The 23,362-nt window shown below is 34.1% G+C and overlaps 1 protein-coding gene across 4 annotated transcripts in view; it reads right to left on the reverse strand.

Moving 5' to 3' along the window:
- Positions 1–186: 186 nt before the first annotated feature.
- The window catches only part of XPOT (exportin for tRNA), a 271,525-nt gene continuing 248,349 nt past the window's right edge, over positions 187–23,362 (reverse strand). For all 4 annotated transcript variants that reach the window (XM_037845729.1, XM_037845728.1, XM_037845727.1 and 1 more), the window contains 14 exons: positions 21,752–21,876; positions 20,539–20,683; positions 20,264–20,383; positions 19,793–19,887; positions 19,087–19,156; positions 17,315–17,553; positions 15,411–15,696; positions 12,937–13,126; positions 11,293–11,409; positions 11,014–11,129; positions 10,228–10,275; positions 6,956–7,027; positions 5,055–5,111; positions 187–2,628 (listed from right to left, as the gene is read on the reverse strand). In XM_037845729.1, coding sequence (XP_037701657.1) covers positions 2,602–2,628; positions 5,055–5,111; positions 6,956–7,027; positions 10,228–10,275; positions 11,014–11,129; positions 11,293–11,409; positions 12,937–13,126; positions 15,411–15,696; positions 17,315–17,553; positions 19,087–19,156; positions 19,793–19,887; positions 20,264–20,383; positions 20,539–20,683; positions 21,752–21,876 — 1,707 coding nt within the window. In that variant the 3' untranslated portion in view covers positions 187–2,601. The remainder of the gene's footprint in view (positions 2,629–5,054; positions 5,112–6,955; positions 7,028–10,227; positions 10,276–11,013; positions 11,130–11,292; positions 11,410–12,936; positions 13,127–15,410; positions 15,697–17,314; positions 17,554–19,086; positions 19,157–19,792; positions 19,888–20,263; positions 20,384–20,538; positions 20,684–21,751; positions 21,877–23,362) is intronic.

The raw sequence follows: 23,362 nt of genomic DNA on the forward strand, positions 1-23,362 counted from the left end.
CCAGGTGATACTACTGCAACCACGAAAGAAATGTGAAACCATGGCAGAGTAGTTAAGAGCAGAGTCTTTTGATCCTGGGGTTCCAGTCCCAGTTCTCTGCCAATTACTGATCCAAAGCAAATTTCTTACCTCTGTAAACCTGTTTTTAATCTTATGCACAATGGAGATAACAAAAGCCAACTCTAATGAGTTGTTACAAAGGGAGATACTTTATTACAATTTCAAACAATGTTTAAATGATGGAATCATTTTAACAAAGTCTCATTGCTTACAATTCCAACCAATTTCAGTTTTCCCATATCTGATACAAAGGAAGACACTTGTCAAAGTTCCTTCCAACATTAAAACCCAGAGTTTAAAGTTGTATGGAAGGAAATGTGATTAACTGAGCCAAAGGCCAAAAGCCAAAGGCCCTGACTGATGTTTACCACACAGCAAATGATGCACATGAAAATACTTAAAAGTCCAGACACTTAACGAACCACTTAACATTGAGATTTAAATAAACGCTAGGCGCAGAACTAGACCAGGTATCATAAAACCCTGTGGATCCATAGTCAAGTCACACAAATTCCCAAGTCCTTTAGCCTAAATTTTCTCACCAATAACAGTGAGAGTCACCCTTGAGACAATTATTTGGGTACTTGCTTTGGAAACAAAGTATTATACAAATAAGGTTATTTGTGATGGAATGGGGTGTTCTAATTGGTATGGTACTCTGTAAGTAAAGTGCTCTGGGGTGCTTCAAGGAATAAAATGGGTATTATGCATGATTATTATAACATGAAGAGCTATAATTTATATTACAGACTCTTGATTCCCATGTCTAGATTTCTCTTAGCTCTGAACACATTCAAATCTTCAGCGTTTAACAGCCAGGAAAAAGGAAGAGATAACACCTTTAAATATATGGAATTCATAGTACTGTAATAATGGTTAATTAATAAGCCTTTATGTGCCAAGTAATGTAATAAGTTCTTTTCATGCTCAATTCATTGTATTATCACAACACCTATGAGATGGCTGCCATTATTTTACCTACTTGACAGATGGGAAAACTGAAGCAGAGAGGTTATTTATTGCCAAAGGTTCTACCAGTTCCTGGTGGAACTAGTATTGGAACCTACTCAATCTGGCGTCAGGTTGTTTTAGTTCTTAATCACTAGCCATGCTACTTGTATACTTTAAATAATTACTATATTGCAATAGACACAATTTTTTCTCCCATAGTACAGGGGAACACCCAAAGAAGCACCCAGCTCACTTATCTACTTTTTAAAACTTTTAAACTGAATATAATATACAGTCTACTGTATATTATATAATTTATTTTTACAATTAACTGCCAACTTAGTTTAGTACCTTTATTCCATGATGCAAGGAAAATGTTTAAAATATCTTCTGGAATTAATCCCAGAAAAAAGGTTCATGTGTACAATTTAGAATACAATTTTAGGTTATGGAATTTATAGACCAATGAAGCCCATCCATGAAACCCCTTGTGGATGAATGGACCAAAGGCTAAAATGAAAACAACCCCCACCCCCCCCCCCCCAATAATTGAGCTTTTAGAATTAAAACTCAAATGACTGAAGTAATTCTGGTCAGTTCTGCTCCTCCTTTCTCCTTAATTTTCTGATACTTACTACTGATACTATGATTTTTCCTCTTGCTTTCTTGAGTACCCATAAATAAAAATGGGAGATGGCAAGGGAAAGTGCTTCCAGTAATTAAATGGGCAGCTACTACTTAACAAGAATCATAAACATATGGGTATAATTTGCTCTAAGTAAATCCAATAAAAGGTTCAGAAAAAAGAAACTTGGGACTTTTAATTCTATGAAAAGATTCACATAGGCTTTTTAAAAACATTCTAATTAACATAACTTTTTATAGCATAGTTAAGTAAAATAAAGCATCCATACCCTCAGATTTGCAAATCTTTAGATAGAAAATGAGGGAGAGATTGAAACTAGAAAATAAGGCTAAAATATTTATAATAATTCCAAAAAAGACAGTGGATTTTCACTACATAAAATTTATTTATTTTTATAAAAAATGTGTAACATCGACACCTACTTTTAAATCAATTAATTTATGAAACCATTATCTTTTGTAGAATACATGTAAGTACTGAAACAGTTTAAAGAAATATAATGGTTAGCTACAAAAAAATTATTTTGATTGTTGTATTCCCCCCATATTTAATGTGTCTGCACACATTGAAGAAAATGAAATTTCTCAAACATTTTATATTTAGCAATTAAAAATTACAGTCTTCCATTGCTGTGGTCTTTATAAAGGAATTGACTCAAAGTTTCAAATTAAAAAAAAAAAAATTAAGGTACAAGGATAACTTTGCTTTACCTTTTAACAGCATTTTTATACAGAACAATGAGTTGGCATGCAAGCAACTTGTGTTGTCACATACCTGTATTTAGGGAATATTATATCCAATTTACAGAAAAATACCAATACATATACTGCAGTACACTCAAGCGATGTTAACAACGTCAGTGTGAATGGCACACAAAAATCACATTTTCATAAATTATTAACTGGAATTCCTGATCATGAAGTAGGCACAGGGAGATCCAGTCATTAGGGCTTTGCTCTCTGGAAGAATACCTGTGAATAAAACAGTACAATTAGTACTGATGGCAAAAGATATCACCTTTGACCTGAAGAACGGTTATGAGTTAACTGAATGCTTATGACTCTTTTGTAAAATACAATAGATGTTTTTAAAACACCTACCATGCTTCAAATATCTATACATAATCCAAGGGGAGAACTTTTTGCTCTGGAACATTTGATAAACTCCAGTTGTAACATATGTTAACATCAATCAAATGGGAAATTTGTGAAAATATAGTATTACTTCTAATGCTCTGAGATTCAAGTGGTCAGGAAAATATGACCTTGACACCTTTTTACTGATTGGCACTACTGGCAAAATTAACAATGGGAAATTAAAGTTTAAGAAACAAACAAACATGTCTAATTTAAAGACGCCAGTTGTTATCCCTTAAGGAATTTATTATTTATATGATAATAAACTACTTCAAAATCAAAATCTGAAACTACAAATATGTAGGCCAGAGATTGAACTAGGCCCTGGTCCAATATTACATACTACCTTAAACAGGTACATATCAAGTGAGCATTAGGAATAATAAATGGTAGGCAGTTCGCTGAGGACAAGAACTGTATTTATTATTGTATCCCTAGAACCTAGTAGATTTGATATTCATGTAACAAATAATCTATTAACTAAGTTCAGACAAAAGAATGAACACTACATGAGCAAAAGACAGCCCTACAAGGAGGCCATGCTTGAGGTAAGCCTAGAAGAATGAGTAAGATTCATAAAGGAGGGTTGCTATTAAGGCAGAGTTTTTGAAGAAGAGCAAGAATATCAAAGCCCACTCCTGCAAGAGAAAACAGAAAGGTAGACTGAGATCAGAATAAAGAAAAACAAAAACTGAATGCCAAACTAAGAAACATGAACTTATTCTTATTAAATGATGGGGAGACATTGATGGTTATGAGGAAGGGGCATGAATTTCAAAGGACTTTCAAACAGACCGGATCAGATGGGACAGAACAAAGCAAAGGAGATCAGAGTGAGATAACACAAGCCTACACTAGGGTGGAAGCAGTAGACAGAAAGAAAGTGAGACAGAGGAGAAATCAGCAAGATCTAAGTACCAACTGGATATGAAGAGAATGGGCAAAAGAGAAGTAACTTCATTTTTCCAATTAGAATAATGATGCTATCATCAATAGGGCAATAAGAAGGAAAAGAAGCTGGGTTTGGGGGGAAGACATTTTATAAATACTGTATAGATAAATACATTTGGAGCATGACCTCCTACAATGTACCTAGAACTACTGTTACAGGTACTTCTTATTCAAAGTAAAAATTTTGAGTCCTTTAATCTACTTTGATCAGTTATTTAATGTAGGTGTTACCTCCACAGGCACTTTGCTTTTGGCAGGGGTGGGGAGGTGGGGAGGAGTTCCCAAAGGTAAATGAAAATTCTAAATATTCTACTCACAAACTCTTTGAAGAGACATTTAAACTGACAAACTATTATGAGGAAAAGAACTGACAAGGGAAGATCGTACAGCCACAATCAAAGGATGACACAATGACTTACTTAGCAGAGCCCCTTGACTTAAGAATTCTACTGAATTCATAAGTGAATTCAAGGAAGAACCAGGAACTTAATCACTAAATTACCAGCTACCAAGAAATTAAGCATTCAAATTTGTTGAATGAAGATAGTAAACAAAAATAAAGAACAGCTTCTCATCCTGTCACACTATAACTTTGGGACTAGGAGCTCCTTGTGGGCAGGTAAATATTGGTATATGCAGTACTTAGCACATTATCTGGTACATTAAAAACAGTCAAAGTGCTGAATGACCAATCACCCGGATGAAAGTAAGACAGTTTTGTCTCATGGACTTAACTGCAAATATGATTACCAAATAAACATTTGGTACTTCTTGCCAACTTGCAGGTTTTTGTTTTATAAATTCAGTGCTTTTATGAAAGTAAAAAGAGCCTCTAATGGCTAAATCTGAGGATTCCACTTTTTGTCTGTTTTCTAATTCAGAAGTTTCAAAATCAGATATGACCAAGAAACTCATACTTCTGTTTATATATTTTTTAGATCGTTCCTTTCAATTCAACATGGGCAACTTTCTTAAACATTTCTTGTTCTCCTAATCCTTTAGGGTTCCTATTTAATTACATCACAGACATATACAACTGCCATTTTCATACCTGTATACTCAGGCATGCACATATTCAGTGCACTTATTTAACTTATTATGATCTTTTGCAACAGCTCAGTTGAAAGGGGCTTCACAGAAAACTCTTAAGTATAACAACTAGAACTTCCGATTCCTAGAAGCAGAAATCCCAAAATAAGTGATAGGTGATCAAATTACAGCATGACACACTATCCTATGGTATGTACTCTCCTTTGACTCAGAAATATCACCTAATTGTATAAAGAGATGTAGATTTTCTGAACACCTACCTTTAAGTAATTTTTAAAAACTTTAGCATCAGGCTGCTGAAGTGCTTGACAAAACTCCTGGGGGCCAGGATGGGATAGGTGAGAGAGAAAAGAATGAGTATATTTATATTAAATCTGTCATAATTCAAATCTACAGTATTCTTACTGTAACCCAAACGCTTCTCATCTCAAAAGTTTCTTGACATTTTGAAATGTAGTATTTGTCAGGGGTGTCATGACTAAAGCACAGCCCCATCAGGTACTTTCATTTTTGAGAACATGCCTCTCCCAGGAAAGGTTCATTCACACCTGGGTAGGGTGAGCAGGAATTAAAACACACTGCTATGGCTGTTTTCACCGATACGAGTGATAACTGAGCAGAAGCTAGACCAAAACAAAATGAGATAATTCTTCCAAAAAGAATTCCACAAAAGATACCAGAAGGTGTATGAAAAAGGAAAAACTTGGGATTGTTAATAACATCTTTTACAATCAAATTATTAGATAAAAATACAATAACAATTTTGCTTCATTTAGCAATCTACAATAAGAATTTAGCTGTTCAAATATGAATGCCATATTTGTACTTTTGATGTGAATTAATGTTGCATGAGTAATTAGTAATTGTTTTCTTTAAATTATGAATGTACTTGTACCTCTGTAACAAATGATATGGGAAAGTTCGTTAATACCGTCAAAGTTGAAGGTAGTATCTTATGAAATAAGATTATAAATTCATTAAAAATGAGTTTTATGATGACTTACATGAGATTTTCTGTCCTATTTCTCAATTTTTTTAAATGCCTCATAAAACAGCATTATAAAAACTTTCTAAAAACACTTATACTGAAGAAACAATTCTAATTTTAGTCTTAATTGAAAGTATCAGTTCCATGTGCTAATGGACAAGAACTCTAAATAACTACTTGTCATAAACCTTCAGAAGAGAGGCTCTTCCTAATAGATTTGTGCTATGGTCCCTTTTGGTGATCTGTTGAAGCCTATTAGACTCCCTTAAAAATATTTTTGGGTTGTGTATGTTACTAGAATGGGAAGTTAGAAGATAAAACATGGATCTGCGTAACACAGTGAACCCAGTTGTGGACGATGGACTGGGATTAATAGTACCAGTAATAAGAATATTCTTTCATGAATTAAATGTATGGCACTAATACAAAGTGTTAATAATAGGGTGGTATATGGGGAAAAAATACACCTAATGTAAACTATGGACTACAGTTAATAGTGCTATTTTAATACTCTTTCATCAATTGCAACAAAGGTACCACAATAATACAAAAGTGTCAACAACAGGGGGGTATACAGGAACACTGTATTTTTTACGATTTTTCTGTAAACGTAGAATTAATCTAATTCAAATAAAAATAATTTTAAAATGTATAAAATAAAATACATGGGATTATAAAAGAAAACAATATTTACATTAAATTTGGTTACCAATATATTTAAAGTGTGGTAGAATAATTAATAGACTTAATAACTCATTAAATAACAGGGTTTGAAGGCATATCTAATAACTTTAATAATTTAAAAATGATGAGTCTAAATCATATTTGAGATATCTGCAACAATTAGTGCGATATAAAAACATCTGTGATTTCTATTAGTGACAAAGTCACAGGTAATGCCAGTATATTGTGATTTGTTGCCTACATTCACAACAGCAGGAAACCTAAATTTCTTTTAAACGTTAGTGAAAATAAAAATATAATGTTTTTTCCATTCAATTTCAGGGACCCCCTGAGTTTTGGACTCCAGGCTAAGTACTCTTGTTTTATTCTATAATGATAAAACATCAAATTGAATGTAGTTTAGCTTTCTTGAATCAAAATTTAGACTGAATTATAAAGTTATATTTCTTTAATTACATTAAAAACAAAAATCATTATGATGGCTCTTACCTGAATTATTTCTGGAGCTACTTGCAAGGAGGGCAGGTATTCCTGTTGCAGATACTGAACACATTCTGGGCCCTGAAAATTAAAGGATAATTATAACTAAATTATTTTCTTCATGACATTAATAATGGGTAATAACCACCTTTAGATATGAAAATATAAGTAAGAGAGAAAAAAATGTATGTTAGGGGATAATAGCTAAAAAGCTATTTTATTATTTCTGTTCAACAAACTAGGAAATAGGAATATAGCAGCCAGGTGGAACAGATGAGGAAACCACAACCCAGAACCTAAGATCCAATTAGAAAATGGTTCTCCTACAGCAATGTTATTTCTGAAAGGATGGCCTCAAGCAAAAGTAACAAATCTAATATTTAGGGGGGGGGGGGAATTAATTTCACTTTCAAACAGACCTGGAAGGCTTTAATGTTGATGACCCCCAACCTGGCCCAACTTAAGGCAAGGAAAGCAATCCATCTCTCCTCAATATACTCCTTCCTGCATTAACATCTGGATTTCCTATTTAATACTACTGCCCTTGAATCAAAGGATTTCTTTACATTTCTTCCTCTACCTTGACATCTGGTCCTCTAACCCAATGGTTCTAGGTCACAATTTAATGACCCTTCAAAGGAAACCTGTTCTTAATCAAATGGAAGTAACATCATTTCTGAATGTTTCTCAGGTACTTACTACTTCCTTCTTACCTCTTTATTTGGTCTTTCTTCCCTATGTTTCCTTCCTATAAACTGCTCATGAAATTATTTAAACCCACTGTTACCACTTAAAAACAGAGTATAACATTTTTTTTAATTAGGAAAAGCAAACTTGTACCTCAATAGGAAGTCAGTCAAAAGAATATGAAAACAGACCAATGAAGCAAAATGTATTTTCAAGTACAACAGAGAATTCCATTCGATTCAGTTCTGTGTGTGTTTAAATTATGACTTCTGTGGGCAGTTATCTGAACTGTAAATACCATTCTGTTTCTTTCCATTCTGCATCTTCGTGGCTTTCTAGCATCCAACAATGTCAAACAATCTCCCCTCTAGAGGATCTCTTCCCTTAGCTTTCATGATACTCCTACCTCTGATTCTACTAGCTTTCTCTTCAATCTTTGTTTACTCAAGGTTCTGTCTCTGGTCTCAGAAAGTCTAATTCATTCTTACAGCCTTACCTTGATTAAATATACACTGAGGACCCCACAATCAATATTTAGTTTTGACTGCTTTGAACCATATTCCAAACTGCTCTCCAAACACTTTTTCTACCTAGCTATACTAAACGACAATGCTTACTACCTACTGAGTGACTTGCCAACTTTTTTAATTTTTTTATTAAATTCAGTTTTATTGAAATACATTCACACACCATACAATCATCCATGGTATACAATCCACTGTCCACAGTATGATAACACAGTTATGCGTTCATCACCACAATCTATCTCTGAACATTTTCCTTACATCAGAAAGAGCCAGAGCAAGAATAAAACATAGAAGTGAAAAAAGAACACCCAAATCATTCCCCCATCCCACCCCATTTGTCCTTTAGTTTTTATCCCCATTTTTCTACTCATCTATACACTAGATAAAGGGGGTGTGATCCACAAGGTCTTCACAATCACACTGTCACCCCTTGTAATCTACATTATTATATAATTGTCTTCAGGAGTCCAGACTGCTGGGTTGGAGTTTGGTAGTTTCAGGTATTTACTTCTAGCTATTCCAATACATTAAAGCCTAAGAGGTGTTATCTATATAGTGCATAAGAATGTCCACCAGAGTGACCTCTCGACTCCATTTGAAATCTCTCAGCCACTGAAACTATTTCGTCTCATTTTGCATCCCCCTTTTGGTCAAGAAGATACTCTCAGTCCCACGATGCCGGGTCCACATTCATCCCTGGGAGTCATACTCTGCATTGCTAGGGAGATTTATACCCCCGGGAGTCGGGTCCCACGTAGGGGGGAGGGCAGCGAGTTCACCTGTCGAGATGGCTCAGTTAGAGAGAGAGAGGGCCACATCTGAGCAACAAAGAGGTACTCAGGGGGAGACTCTTAGGCACCATTACATGCAAGTTTAGACTCTCCTTTGTGGTAATGAGCTTCATAAGGACTTGCCAACTTTTTATACCACCAGTCCCATTTTACATTTTAGCCATTTCTTGTGCCTCCATACTTTAGCTAAACAGGATTACTCTATTATTTTCTACCAAATCAACCATTCAACATCTGATCTGTCTTCAGACACCCACTTAAACTTTGCCCAGAATGGCAGGAGCTCCTCCTGTTATCAGTCCAATGAATCTACATGTCTTAAGGCCTATCAAAAAAAATCAATTATTTCTTATCACTTCCTTAAGATTTCCCATAGGCAAAAGTGCCATTTGATCTTTAGTCCCACTGTATTTTATACATCTCTATTAATTAAAGTACTTATATAATCCATTGAGAATTATTCATGCACTGATCTCCCATGACTTGGAGCCCCATAAATATGGGAGAGGGGTCTTTGTATAGCTCCTTTGCTGCACACACACACACCCCTTACCCTAACATTCAGTAAGTAAAGAGAAAATGCTGCTGAACTGAAAACCATTCAAAGCTCTATTAAAGTAAAAAACTCAAGTATAAATGAGTGGGCTGAATGGACACTGGCGAACTAGAGAGCTCATGCTTTCTCTAGATGAGGAGGACTCTTTAGCTGACTGTAGCTATGTGGGAATGCCTGTGCTATGCTGGCATTTTGTCTTTGAGAGAAGTTGGAGATAGGAATTTTTATTAAAAAATCACTTGATTTTTAAATGTTAGCAACTAATTCAAGTTATTTAAGGATACTGTATAAGACAAACAACACACCAGCTAGTTTCAAGTCCAGACTCACAGTTTGTACAAATAATTAGATTGGCTGATAAAGAAAAACAGGCCATTCTGAAACTGTGTAGTGCTCTAATCATTTGCAATTAAGAAGCTGGAGAAATCTAGCTGTCAGAAAGCCTATTAAATTGTGAAATCTGGATCTGGAAATCTTGGTTAAGATTTTTCACATTTTTTGTCAAACTACAACATGTTTTAACCTTCTTGTTCCCCCCAAAAACACAAAGGACAATAATGGATACTGCTGTTTTCATTCAAAAAAGTAAAAACTGAAGCTAATTATCTTTTGCAAATGATAGTTTTCAAGAAATAGATGAGGTGAACATGATTAAAACTTAACAAACCAGTATCTATGTGTGAGATGAAAACAAAAGGGAACGGGGTACAAAGAGCTTACTCGTTTGAGATGAATTGTTTTCAGTGTCACTGCACATTCAGATAAAGCCTGTGAAAAAGAAGTTTAAGAATTTTAATATGGCCAATTCTTGGTTACTGAGCCAACTTTTCTGTTTATTTCCCCTTGTTTATTTCATTGGTTGATGCTAATTAATATTCACCCCAGAGAAAGGATGGAAGGAGGAAGGGAATAGGCAGGTGGACTGAGTTGAGATACAAAAAATGGGGAGGGGACCCCACAGAAAAGTGCTATATTAATGTAATAAATTACAATTATGAAATCTAAATCTTACTAAGTTGTGGGGAAGTGAGAAAAGGGTGACTAATTGCCTGACACAGTCAAGGTAAGGATTCTGAAGATGAGATCTGAGGAAACTATATAGAGAAAAGAAAGTTGTTCTATTTTAGAGAAAAGACATTAAGCACAAGTTTTAGAATGGAAGTAGTAGGAAGTTATGGAAATTAATGGCTAAGTAAATCTTCAAAGAATTTTTCTATCAGGTACCATTCCATGGTACTGAAAAGAGTCTTTGTTGTTAAAAGTTAAAGGAGCTGGATTTTACCAATTCAACTTTAGCAGTGGGATTTAATAAGAATCTACAAAAGGTCCAGGACATCATCAACCTTGTAAAAATAAATCTGAATCTGAAATTATTGAACTAAAAAAACAAAAACAAAAACAAAAAACCAATGAGCAATAATATAATCAACTTATCATTAAAGAAGAAATTGTGAGTTAAAGGATATGAAATCTTTGCAAAGTAAACAAAAATTTGTGGGTGCTTACCAATACTGTTTGTGCATCTGCCAGGTCAAAGGTTTGCTTTAAAGGTGCTAGGAAACATGCGGGGACAATGTGCTTATAAACAAAATCAGCAAATCCCACTGGTCCATCTTTACCTCCTGTTAAGAGAATTCAATTTTCATCTTATATAAAAAGAAAGTCAACTAATTTATATTGGGGAAATCAACTCCCAGCACCTGTCTATGTTAGGGTTCCATTTCATCTCTAAGAGTCTTAGAAAACAGGTTTGGGAATTGAAATTTAAAAAAAAAATGATCTTACCCCAGAGTTCTACCAACTTTGAGAGGATGATAAAACATGTTTTTTGTGCAATTGGATCTGGGTATTCAACCGCTCCTTGGATGACAGTAACCAATACCCGTTCTACATTCTCTGCACCTGAAGAGAGGAAAAACTTGAGTTTAATTTCAAGAACTAGAAAGGAAACATAAAGCTCTCATTTCATACAATAGAACAAGACACTGAGTTTCAAGTTGATAACCTTTTGATTTTTTTTTTATGGGTGTGTCAATTGATTTTTATTAATTGGATTCCCAAATTTTAAGCATAAAATGTTGAAAAACTAGTATTCCCTTGATATCTTCCCTGGGTTTTTCTATAAAGCACAATTCTCTAGGTTGATCCATATAGTCAGTCTCACTGATTTTTCATTTCAAAATGGCAAACTAGACTATAAGACTCAATTTTCACATCAAATGGTCACCATGTTATTTATATTACTAAAGAACCAATTAAAGAATATTGCTTTTTTTTACTTTATCAAAAAACTCAAACAAAACAAAACAAAGGAATAAGAAAAACAAATAATCTAAAATAACTGCATTGCTTCCAACATGTCCCTAACCCTACTCCAAGAAAATTAACAAACCATAACAAAGGAATAAGAAAATCAAGTAACGTAAAATAACTGTATTGCTTCCAACATGTTCCTACCATACCCAAGAAAATTTACAAACCATAATCATTCCTGAACATTCCCATAACATTAAGATTACCCTCAATAGCTTACCTGTTCTTATTAGATTATTGTTCCCCCTTTACTAGCTGTTGTCTATCTCTAGGTCCCCTACATTCTACAATACAAAACATCTATTTTACATTTTTCACAGAGTTCACATTAGTGGTAACATATAACATTTCTCTTTTTGTGTCTGGCTTATTTCACTCAGCATTATGTCTTCAAGGTTCATCCATGTTGTCATACAAATAAGTTTTAAGGTACTCTACATGAAGTGACTCCCACCTTTATAATAATGAACAGTTATTCTAGGGGCAAACATCCAACCCCTTTCATATTTATAATTTTTGAGCCAAAAATTCTACCCAAGAGAAATGAAAACATGTCCACACAGAAACTTACACATGTTTACAGCAACATTGGTAATAACAGCTAAAACATCCATCAATAGATGAATGGCTAAACAAGTTTCTGGCATATACATAAAATGTAATATTATTCAGCCATAAAAAAGAATGAAGTACTAATACCTAATACAAGTTGGATGAGCCTCAAAAACATTATTCTAAGTGAAAATAAGCCAGATACAAAAGGTCACAGATTGTATGATTCCTTTTATATGATACATCCAGAATAGGCAAATCCATAGAAGGCAGGTTAGTGGTTACCAGACGCTGGGGGGAGGGGAAGTGGGGAGTGATTACTTAAAGGGTGTGGGGTATTTTTCTGGGTGATGAAAAAGTTTTGAAACTAGAGAGAGATGGTGGTTGCACAACACTGTGAATAATACTAAATACCACTCTGTTGTTCACTTTAAAAAGATTAATTGTATGAATTTCACCTCAATAAAAAAACTAGTGTTTACTTTAAATAGCTCTTCCTCATATAGATGTACAACTGTTACAAGGACTTAGGCAGACAAATTTTGGCATCATATGCTTCCCCACCTTGATTTGCTATGACTTCACTCATTCCACTCCCTGTGACAGTTTGCAGGAAAGCAAAGTAACTCCTCCGCAACATTTGCTTTTCTAAAGCAGCAGACTGGTCGTTTTCTTCTGCTGGACGGAGCAACACTTCAAAAATTGCATGAAGGAGGGGCATGAACATTTGTTGTAAAAATGGGGATACCTGTATCTGAAGATAAGGAACAACTATTACTAATTCAGAAATGAATAAGAAAATTATCAATATGAAAATTAGAAAAAATACATTTTAAATAAAGCCTTTCTCCAGAGTTTCTATTTAGCATATATATTTAAAGAACTCAGTTAGCAAATACTACTGTTAAAACAAAATCTACATAACCTATAAATTATTGAAAGCCTTAAGATCATTAAGTTCAACCCATTTCCTACAGCTTAAGATTCAGGTTAAAATAACAGGAAGTCACACATATTTACAATGGTGTACTGCCATGGATTATTTTCAAATTTAAATTCTTAAAAACAGAATTCTATGGCTAAATTATAAACTAATTTATATAATTTGAACTATCAGGTGTTATATGCCCTTGGGCAAATCCCTTTACTTCTCTGGGCTTCAATTTTCTCATCTGTAAAATATAAACCCTACCTTCTGGGGGTGTTATGAGTACTGAGTCAATTTAGGAAAAAATGCCTAGAACAGATTTTGAACATAGAAAGCACTAAGTAAGTATTAGCCATTTTTATTAGCCATCTTATAGCTGTTTTAAATCTTCTGGTAAATAAAACTGACTTTAGTAAATGAATTACTTTCAAACTTCTGTACAGACATATATAGACCAATGGAATAGAACTGAGTCCAGAAATAAAGCCTACTGACTTTCTACAATGGTGCCAAATCTACTCAATGGGGAAAGAACAGTCTCTTCAATAAGTGGTAAAAGGAAAACTGTGTATCATAAGAACAGAATGACGTTGGATCCCTATCTCTCATCATATACAAAAATTAACTCAAAGTGGATCAAAGACCTAAGTATAAGAGCTAAAACCATAAAACTCTTAGAAGATAATGGAAAAATCTTAAGGACCTTGTATTAGGCAAATGATTCTTAGCTACGACAGCAAAGGCATGAGCAAAAGAAGTATAGATAAAAGAATAAACTGGAACTCAACCAAATTTTAATTTTGTGCATCAAAGGACATGATCAAGAAAATGAAAAGATAACCTACAAAATGGGAGAAAATATTTGGAAACCATTAAGGTATCCAGTAAGGGTTCAATATCCAGAATAAAAAAATATTCCCTACAACTCAACCAGAAAGACAAATTTAAAAAAATGGGAAAAGCACCTGAATAGACATTTCTCCAAAGAAGATAGATAAACAGTCAATAAGCACATAAAAAGATGTTCATCGATAGCAATTTGGGAAATGCAAATCAAAACCACTTCACACATACTAGGATGGCTATTATTGTAAAAATAGAAAATACAAGATGTTGGCAAGGATGTGGAGAAACTGGAACTCTCAGGCATTGTTGATGGGAATGTAAAATGCTGGAGCCACTAAAGAAAACAGTTTCATGGTTCCTCAAAAAGCTAAACACAGAATTACCATATGACCAGCAATTCCACTCCTAGGCATATACCCCAAAGAACTGAAAGCAGGGACTCAAATATACTTGTATATGAATGTTCACAGTGGCATTATTCACAACAGTCAACAAGTACAATCAATCCAAGCGTCCACTGATAGATAGCCAGATAAATAAAATGTGGTATATCCACACAATGGGAATACTATTCAGCCACAAAAATGATACATGCTACAACATGGATGAACCTTGAAGATATCAAGCTGAGTGAAATAAATTCAGACACAATAGGACAAATATTGTATGATCCCATTCATGTGAAATAGCTAAAATAAGCAAATTCACAGAGACAGAAAGTAAATTAGAGTTACCAAGGGCTGAAGGGAGGGAGAATGAGAAATCACTGCGTAAAGGGTAAAAAGTTTCTGTTTGGGGTGATGAAAAAGTTTTAGTGATGGAAGATGGTAATTATAGCATAACACTGTAAAAAGTAATTAATGCCAGTGAATTGTACACTTAAAAATTGTTAAAATGGCAAATGTTGTTATATATGTTACAATAAAAAAGACAAAAAAAATAAAACTCCTGCCTAAGCACCCAAATTACAGTGCTCTTTACTGCTTCAGACATTTAATGCTCAACATTGTTTTTATTTGCTTTTCTAAAACAGCACATTGGCTGTTTTCTTGTTGCTGCATAGAGCAGGTAAGGCCTATTTTTATTAAATATCTATTAAGCGTGACTATAAGCATGTCCAGTGTACTGGACATTGGGGATGATAATAATAAATATGATACATGCCCTTAAGTAACTCGGATTTAAAAACAAATGCCAAATAGAGATAAATACATCTAAGATCTTTAAGTCAGGAGACTGTCTGAGCGCTAAAGGTTTACGGTACCTTAAATTTGGCTGTAATCTGGTTGATAAGAGGAATGAACTCTTGGAGGTCTTTTGCTTCACAATCTTTGAGCATATGCTCTGAGGCAGATGGGATGTATGGAAGAACTTCTTCCTCTAGGCATATAATCATACGATGAAGGAAAGTACGAACTCCACTTCTGAGAATATCCTTCTGTAAGGGACAACTGAGGGCTGGCAAGAATGTCTGTAAACAGTCCAGATAAACTTCGGAACAGCCACACTGCTTTACAGTTTGCTTGTTGCTGAAAGCTTTGCTGGTTCGACTAAATAAGCCAAATGTACAAGAAATCACAATATTGCAAAACTAAGAAACAAATTTTTTATTTTCCACATTACAATTAATGACATTTTCAACTGATATGGTTACTTGCAAACCGATGCTAAGTCACCGTTTCAGAAAAAAAAAAGGGTGCCCAAATTAAGTGAATGAGATGCAGTTAATGTAATCTAAAGAGAGCCCATCTAAATGTTTTACTAAAATCCTAATAATAAAGTATATGGAAGAAATAAAATCCGCTTACTATAATTAAGCTCTACTAGACAATTTGCAAACTGCTCATTCAAATTTAGAAAACTATCCTCAGAATCAATTTTTTTTTATCCAACCTCTCTAAATATCAAGCTCTTGCTCTCAAGTATTCTGCAGAGCAACTTCTCTATGTAACTTTTAATTATTAAGCACTATACCTTCACGCTGTTATTGTTTGCCAAAAAAAAGTGTGGGGAGATGCTCTCTCTAGCTAACCCAGCTCAGCAGGCAAACTCGCTGCCCTCCCCACTCTGTGAGACCTGACTCTCAGGGGTGGAAATCTCTCTGGCAACACAGGATATGACTCCCAAGGATGAATCTGGACCTGACATCGTGGGATTGAGAACATCTTCTTCACCAGGCTGGGGGGGGGGGGGTGCGGGGGAGTGCGAAACAGGGCAAAATGGAGTTTCAGTGGCTGAGAGATTCCAAATGGAGTCGAGAGGTCACTCTAGTGGGCATTCTTATGCACTATACAGATAACCCTTTTTAGGTTTTAAGGTATTGGAATAGCTAGAAGTAAATACCGGAAACTATCAAGCTGCAACCCCGTAATCTTGACTCTTGAAGACAACTGTTTAACAATGTAGCTTACAAGAGGGTGACAGTGTGATTGTGAAAGCCTTGTGGATCACACTCCCTTTATCCACTGTATGGATGGATGAGTAGAAAAATGGGGACAGAAACTAAATGAAAAATAGGGTGGGAGGGGAGGGGATGATTTGGGTGTTCTTTTTTACTTTTATTTTTTATTCTTATTTTTACTTTTTCTGGTACAAGGAAAATGTTCAAAGAATGGATTGGGGTGATAAGTGCACAACTGTATCATGGTACTGTGAACAGTTGATTGTACACCATGGATGACTGTATGATATGTGAATTGTGAATATATCTCAATAAAACTGAATTTAAATTAGAGAAAGGAAAAAAAAAGACCAAAAAGAAAAAAAAAGTGTGGGAGAGAAATAGCTGCTTCTTGGGTGGTTTTCAGACATAATGCAACAGCTAAAGAGAATTCTTAGGAACTTCTCTTTAAGGTACCAAGACTGATACAAGTGATCCCAAGACATTATTGGTTTATAAAGAGTTTAACGAAGTCCCTTAAATACACCATCAATTTACATCAAAGAAGTCAGAGGAGTTAAGGATAAGACATAGTTGTCAGGGCAGATATACAGAATGTTATGAGATCTATTTTCTTATTGAACTAAATCTTTTCATTCACTAGATTTAAAACAAGAGAGATTTAGACAATTCTCTGGACACATACGCCCAATCCTAAAAGATCCAAATAAGTGGTTGTGTGTATAGTAAGGCACAAACTTGACAATGTTAACTGCAATCATGCTCACCTGGCAAATCCAACCGCATGGTTGAGGCAGTCTGCTAGAGACGCCTGCCTTTCTTCATCTTGTGCCAGCATCAATTTTTCCAACAGAACTTTAAACTTCTCCATTAGTGGAGTCAACAGACTCCTCATTAATGCTTGTTTCCTTTCTGCTGGATATTCACTATTAACAATCAGCACTCCAGCTGTCTCATAAATAAATAGCTGATCATCACTGCTCAACAAGGACTGGTAACCATTCTCCTAGAATAAAATTTGTAAGTGCAAGAGAGACAGCAAGAGAGACAAGAGGTGTAATCTATCACATCAACTCAGCTTTCTAACTTGTTTTCTTTTTAAAAATCTCATTATTTATAAGATTCTTTTGAGGCTAATGAGATTTACAAAATTGAATGGTAGTGTAAAGGCCACACAAGTTAGCTTTATAAGAGTTTTAAGAGTTTAACAACAAAAACCACACACATACAAACAGATACAGAACAGTTGTTACTTTACAACACTGCACAAATGAAAAATCCAGTTCTCATTCAAACACAAACAAACATTCCATAAAGTGATCAGTATTTATTAACAAGTTTTGTTACTTTTTTTACATTTATGCATTCAGAGAGACCAAGGAGAAGGAGAAAAAAATCAGAGGCCCCTTTAGGTCAACCACTAAAATACCCTATATTATCCTATAAATAATTGTAATAGCACATAATGAAAACTAGTCTTAAAATAGATACATTATGGGATAGTTATAAAATAATTCCCCATCCCTTGGAAGAGAAATGACCCTACTTAAAAGTAATTTAAGCATTTATTAAGCACCCACCAGAATGTTTAATGATGCTAAGGTGTCAAGAACACAAAGATAAAGTAACCACATAAATATAGGGTACTCAAAAAATGGGTACTTCATAACTGTATTAATTAGGGAAAAACAATTCAAATCAGGTCTTTTTATAAACTGAGAAAGTATTACAGGTAGAGTATAAGTTTTTGTTTATATGTACTATTTGAAAAATGTATTTCTAATACCTGTAATATAATAGCTAAATATGGCTTCCTGAATGCCTAATTCTTATGGGTCAATGTAAACTGCCAAAGAAAACCAGAATTAACTGAAGTACTTTAATATTTAAGTTTTGTAATATGTAGGCAAAGATAATTTAACTACATAATTCACTAACCTTTCCATTATGTGAAATTACATTAATTTTTGTACCCTAAATGCTGATATTTATTTAAAAGAATGATTATTTTGTTTATTTTAACAGTTTGCAAGCAACAGCTGCCGTTATAACTTTATCAAAATGAAAAAATGGGTCTTTATGTCAATGTAAATCTTTCTTGTGAAATGGACACCAAAATGTTCAGATCAACCAGGATTTGAATATTTTCACCCTAACTCTGAAGTTACACAGGAAAATTTTGGTCTAATAATAGCAGTTGCTGACAATGGCTATTATGATCCTAGAACTACATAGAGAATAACTTACATTTACCTTCTCCACAAAACACTTCAGCAATATTCAGCAGTACAGAAAAAGTAGACCATAACTCACGCCACCAAAATTGCAAACTCCTGATTTCTTTCCGTTTCTCTTACTATGGGTTTTGTTTGCTATATTTCAAAAGAGTTTTTGTAAATAGAACTAACCAACCCTTTTTCCCTGCCTGCCACCAACTGTTAAAAAAAATTCCCACAAATGCATAACAATTAAGGTTAATGGCATGTGTGGCCTCAAGGCTATCTGGGAAAACGTGTATCTTAAAAGAACAGATACTTACAGGTGGAGAAAGCTCTAGTAAGTCTTGTATTCTATTCAGAATATCCTCAATGAAAGGATTCATTTGTTTACTGAATAAAGACCAAAAGGGAAAGCTCAATTAAGTAAATAAGTGTTTAAAAATTGCTAAAATACTAAATTCCCCTTTAAAACAGAAATATATCAAAGTTAAGCTCTAGGATAGTCACACCTGATTATTGTGAGTAGCCAAGATTAATTTTTTTTTAAAAAAATTACCTCTATGAGCTCTGTCAGTGATAGATATATAAACACACTTTACAATCTTATTAAGTGTAATGACAAGGAACTTTTATTAAAAAAAAATTATTCTAGTAAAGAACACAAAACAGATTTTAAAAATGTACTTCCTAGGATTACATTCCTTAGAATTTAAAAGAAGAAACCAAATAGTGATCCACAGCAATGAAATTACTAGTTAAATTAAATACTAATGTCATTAGGGATGACAGGCATTACACAGAAAAGGATGCAACAAACTGCTTTTTACTGATAAAGTAATTGGCTATGGAATAGTCAGAACATATAATGATATCAAAAAGGAACACCTGATAAATAATAGAAAGAATTAGAATAGAAAGAACTCAATCTACCACAGTCTCTTGGAAAATAATTCATATGTCTATTTAAACAAATAACCCTAAAAAATTTTTGAAAGCTAAACATAATACTTGAAATTCTGTACTTACTTGAGAGATTTGACAAATCTAGAAAACAGGTAAGCAGTTCTGCTCCGTACTTTTGCACTAGAATGTCGCAGACCTCTGTGATCTAAGAAAGCCATCTAAAGAAACAGAGACACTTTTACTATTTTTGAACTTTTTCAAAGCTTTCACTTTGATTGTCTTGATACATTTGTTCACATCAAATTTTACTTCTCAGCTCCTAGAAGACAGGGAGCAAGTATAAACAGCAAGTAGTCCTACATTACACAATAGTTTCTTGAGAGTTTATAAGATGGCTGATTAGAGAAACTGTCCATTTTTTCAGAAATGAAGAAGAGGTTAATTTCAGTGTATACAAAAAAAAAAAAAAAGTTTGGAGAGTTTTGGGCTCTGGGAAGTTAAAAAGGACATAAAACTTTTCTAGAAAAACTAACTGCTGAGTAGTTGTAGAACATGGAAAAGAACAAAAATATCCAGAGTAAAATATATACTTACTAGTACACATGGAATGTGCTGAGGTTCAACTGTGAAAAACTTTTCATATCTAACAACAGTTTCAAAGAACTCCAAAGTCACAGATGTATGCTGATAGGAACTAACTCCTGATGTTACCAGCTGGAACAGGAAAAAGTGAAGAAATCAATCCTTATTTATTGCAAATCCTAATGTCAATATTAACAGATACTAAGCTCTAACAATTAAGGAACTCCCACTAGCTTACAGTGAAATGGAAAATTATGTTCAAAGTAAATTATCTTCAGTATACTTACAGTTCGCATCATATCCTGCAAAGCACTAGCTTTTGAAACATCACCTGAGAAGTGAGCACCATGAGATACTGGAAGAGCTTCTGCCAACATATACAGCAATCTTATTGCTACTTCAACTTCCATAAACCGTGTAGTCTGCCAGTTCCTACCGAGGTATAATACGTCAGTGTGCGCTAAACATAAACTTTTTTTTTTTACTTTTTAATGTGAAAGAACTTCAAACTTAAGAGGAAAGATGTAACAATACACAAAACAATACACAGAACTCCAATATACCCAACTCAGTTATCCAGATTTACCAACTTTTACTTTTTGTGACATGTACTTTATCATTTGGTCTATCTAAACATTTGACAGTAGGATGCATACATCATGCTCCTCTACCACTTAACACTTCAAGGTACATTTCCTGAGAACAAAGACACTCACTATGTAACCAGCTTAGGTACAGCTATCAAGTTCAAGAAATTTAACACTGATACAAAACATACAGTCTATTTTCCAATTTTCTCAGTTGTCCCAATAATGTCCTTCTGCCCAGGAAGGAATATATTTTTCCTAATTTTAGAAACCTATATACAGTCTAAAAGTTCCCCCTTAGACCATACTCAGATACATAACTCAAAGGTTTTAATTATACTCACAGTGTTCTGCTACCATCACCATCAACAACTACCAAAAGTCTTCTATCACCCAAAACAGAAATTCTGTACCTATTGAGCTTTAACTCTTCATTCCCTACCTCTACCCCAGCCCCTGGCAACCTATACTCTGGTTTCTATGAATTTGCTTATTCTAATTATTTCACATCAATGAGATCATACAATACTTGTCCTTTTCTGTCTAGCTTATTTTATTCAAAATGTCTTCAAGTGATTGTAAACTTTTTTAAAATTAGAAGATGCACCAACAAAAGCATCTTCAATCACTGAAAAGTCATAGTAAGGAGTTGCTAAATTTGTCAGGCATCATTATTTATATCGCAAAAGTAGAAATAATGGATACTATCCATTTTATTGTCTATGTTCCAAAAAGTAGCATTTCTCCTAAGCATCAAGAAAAACCAAGGAGAAAAAAATGCACTGTTTCCAGAAATGCATATGATGTTGATAGGTAACATAGATTAGTAAGTCATACAAATCACTTATTTTTTAACCACTATCAGGCGGCAAAGGGAAACAGGCGGGACTGTTATGAAAAACAATGAACTTACTGAAGTGTTGAACTAAAAACTCTGCGAACAGAAGCCAGCAGTAACTCTGGTGAGACTTGAGCAAGCCTGTCCAACAATAACTTCAGCTGTTTTCTGTATTCGACAAACATGGCTTCATCTTCACCCTATGATATATTTTTAAATACTCATTAAAATTTTTTTAAATAAAAGACCTTAAAATCCATGTAAATATTGATTTTTCATGTAGTCTTCCATATTTATAAGTTAAATAATACTTTTTTTGTAAAGTCAGTATTTATTTTATAGGGAAACCATTAGTATGCTTAGTAGCCTTTCCTCACCTGCTCCCAAACATTTCTGAACACTTACCCTAGGCCTTGAAATCCTAGAGCCAGAAAAAGTATAGGGAGGAGGTTAAGGACAAGAGTAGAGCCAGAATGTGTCTACAGTGGGCTCTGTAAGATCTGCAACTCTTTAATGTCCTTCTATTTCAGTGTCCACTGTAAAACATGGTAATAATATTATAGGATTACAGAAATATTATATGTAACTAGCCTGGCCCATAGTAAGTATGCAGAGTGTTGTTTATCATCATCATCATCCTTTTACAGCCTGAAGTCTGCATATGCCTGAGGTGGGGAATAGAACACTTCAGCACACAGCTAAACAGAACATGCCATGACTGAGTCACTAGAAAGCACCTGATGGCCCTTGTGTTTGATGGGAAGTTTGCCCATTTACAATCCTGGACAAGACTTCTAATCTGAACAAGTCCAGTTAAGTGTCTCATTCCCTCTCTCCCACAGAGACTTCAGATCTGAGGTCCACAAACAGGTCTCCAACTCAGCACTCTACTAAATAACCAAACAAGATGTAATCACCTATACATATTGTCAGTATTTTACTGTGTTCAATACTGCAAATTGTTTTTATTTATTTATTTATTTATTTATTTATTTTTAATTCAGTTTTATTGAAATATATTCACAAACCATACAGTCATCCATGGTATACAATCAACTGTTCACAGTATGATTATATAGTTATGCGTTCATCACCAAAATCTATTTCTGAACATTTTCCTTACATCAGAAAAAATCAGAATAAGAATAAAAAATAAAAGTGAAAAGAGAATACCCAAACCATCCCCCCATCCCACCCTATTTGTCATTTAGTTTTTACTCCCATTTTTCTACTGATTTTTTTTCAATTTTTTAACTTTGTTTATCAAAAAATTAAAAACAAACAGGCAAACAACAACCAAAAAAACCCCACAACATTTCAAACAAAGCAATGGATTAAGGAAAACAAATAACCTAAAATAACTACTTTGCTTCCACTATGTTCCTACCATACCCCAAGAAAATTAATAAACCATGTCCAAACAGAGGAGTAAGAAAAACACATAATCTAAAATAACTACATTGCTTCCAACATGTTCCTACGATACCCCAAGAAAGTTAACAACCCCTAAGAAAACAAAGGAATAAGAGAAAAAGAAAACCTAAAATAACTCTCTTGCTTCCAACATGATCTTACTATATCCAAGAAAGTTTACAAACCATAATCATTCCTGAGCATTCCCATAACATTGAGATTACCCTCCATAGTTTATCTGTTCTTATTAGATTATCATTCCCCCTCCACTAA

The sequence above is a fragment of the Choloepus didactylus genome, chromosome 8 (assembly GCF_015220235.1).
Source record: "Choloepus didactylus isolate mChoDid1 chromosome 8, mChoDid1.pri, whole genome shotgun sequence".
NCBI lineage: Eukaryota > Metazoa > Chordata > Mammalia > Pilosa > Megalonychidae > Choloepus > Choloepus didactylus.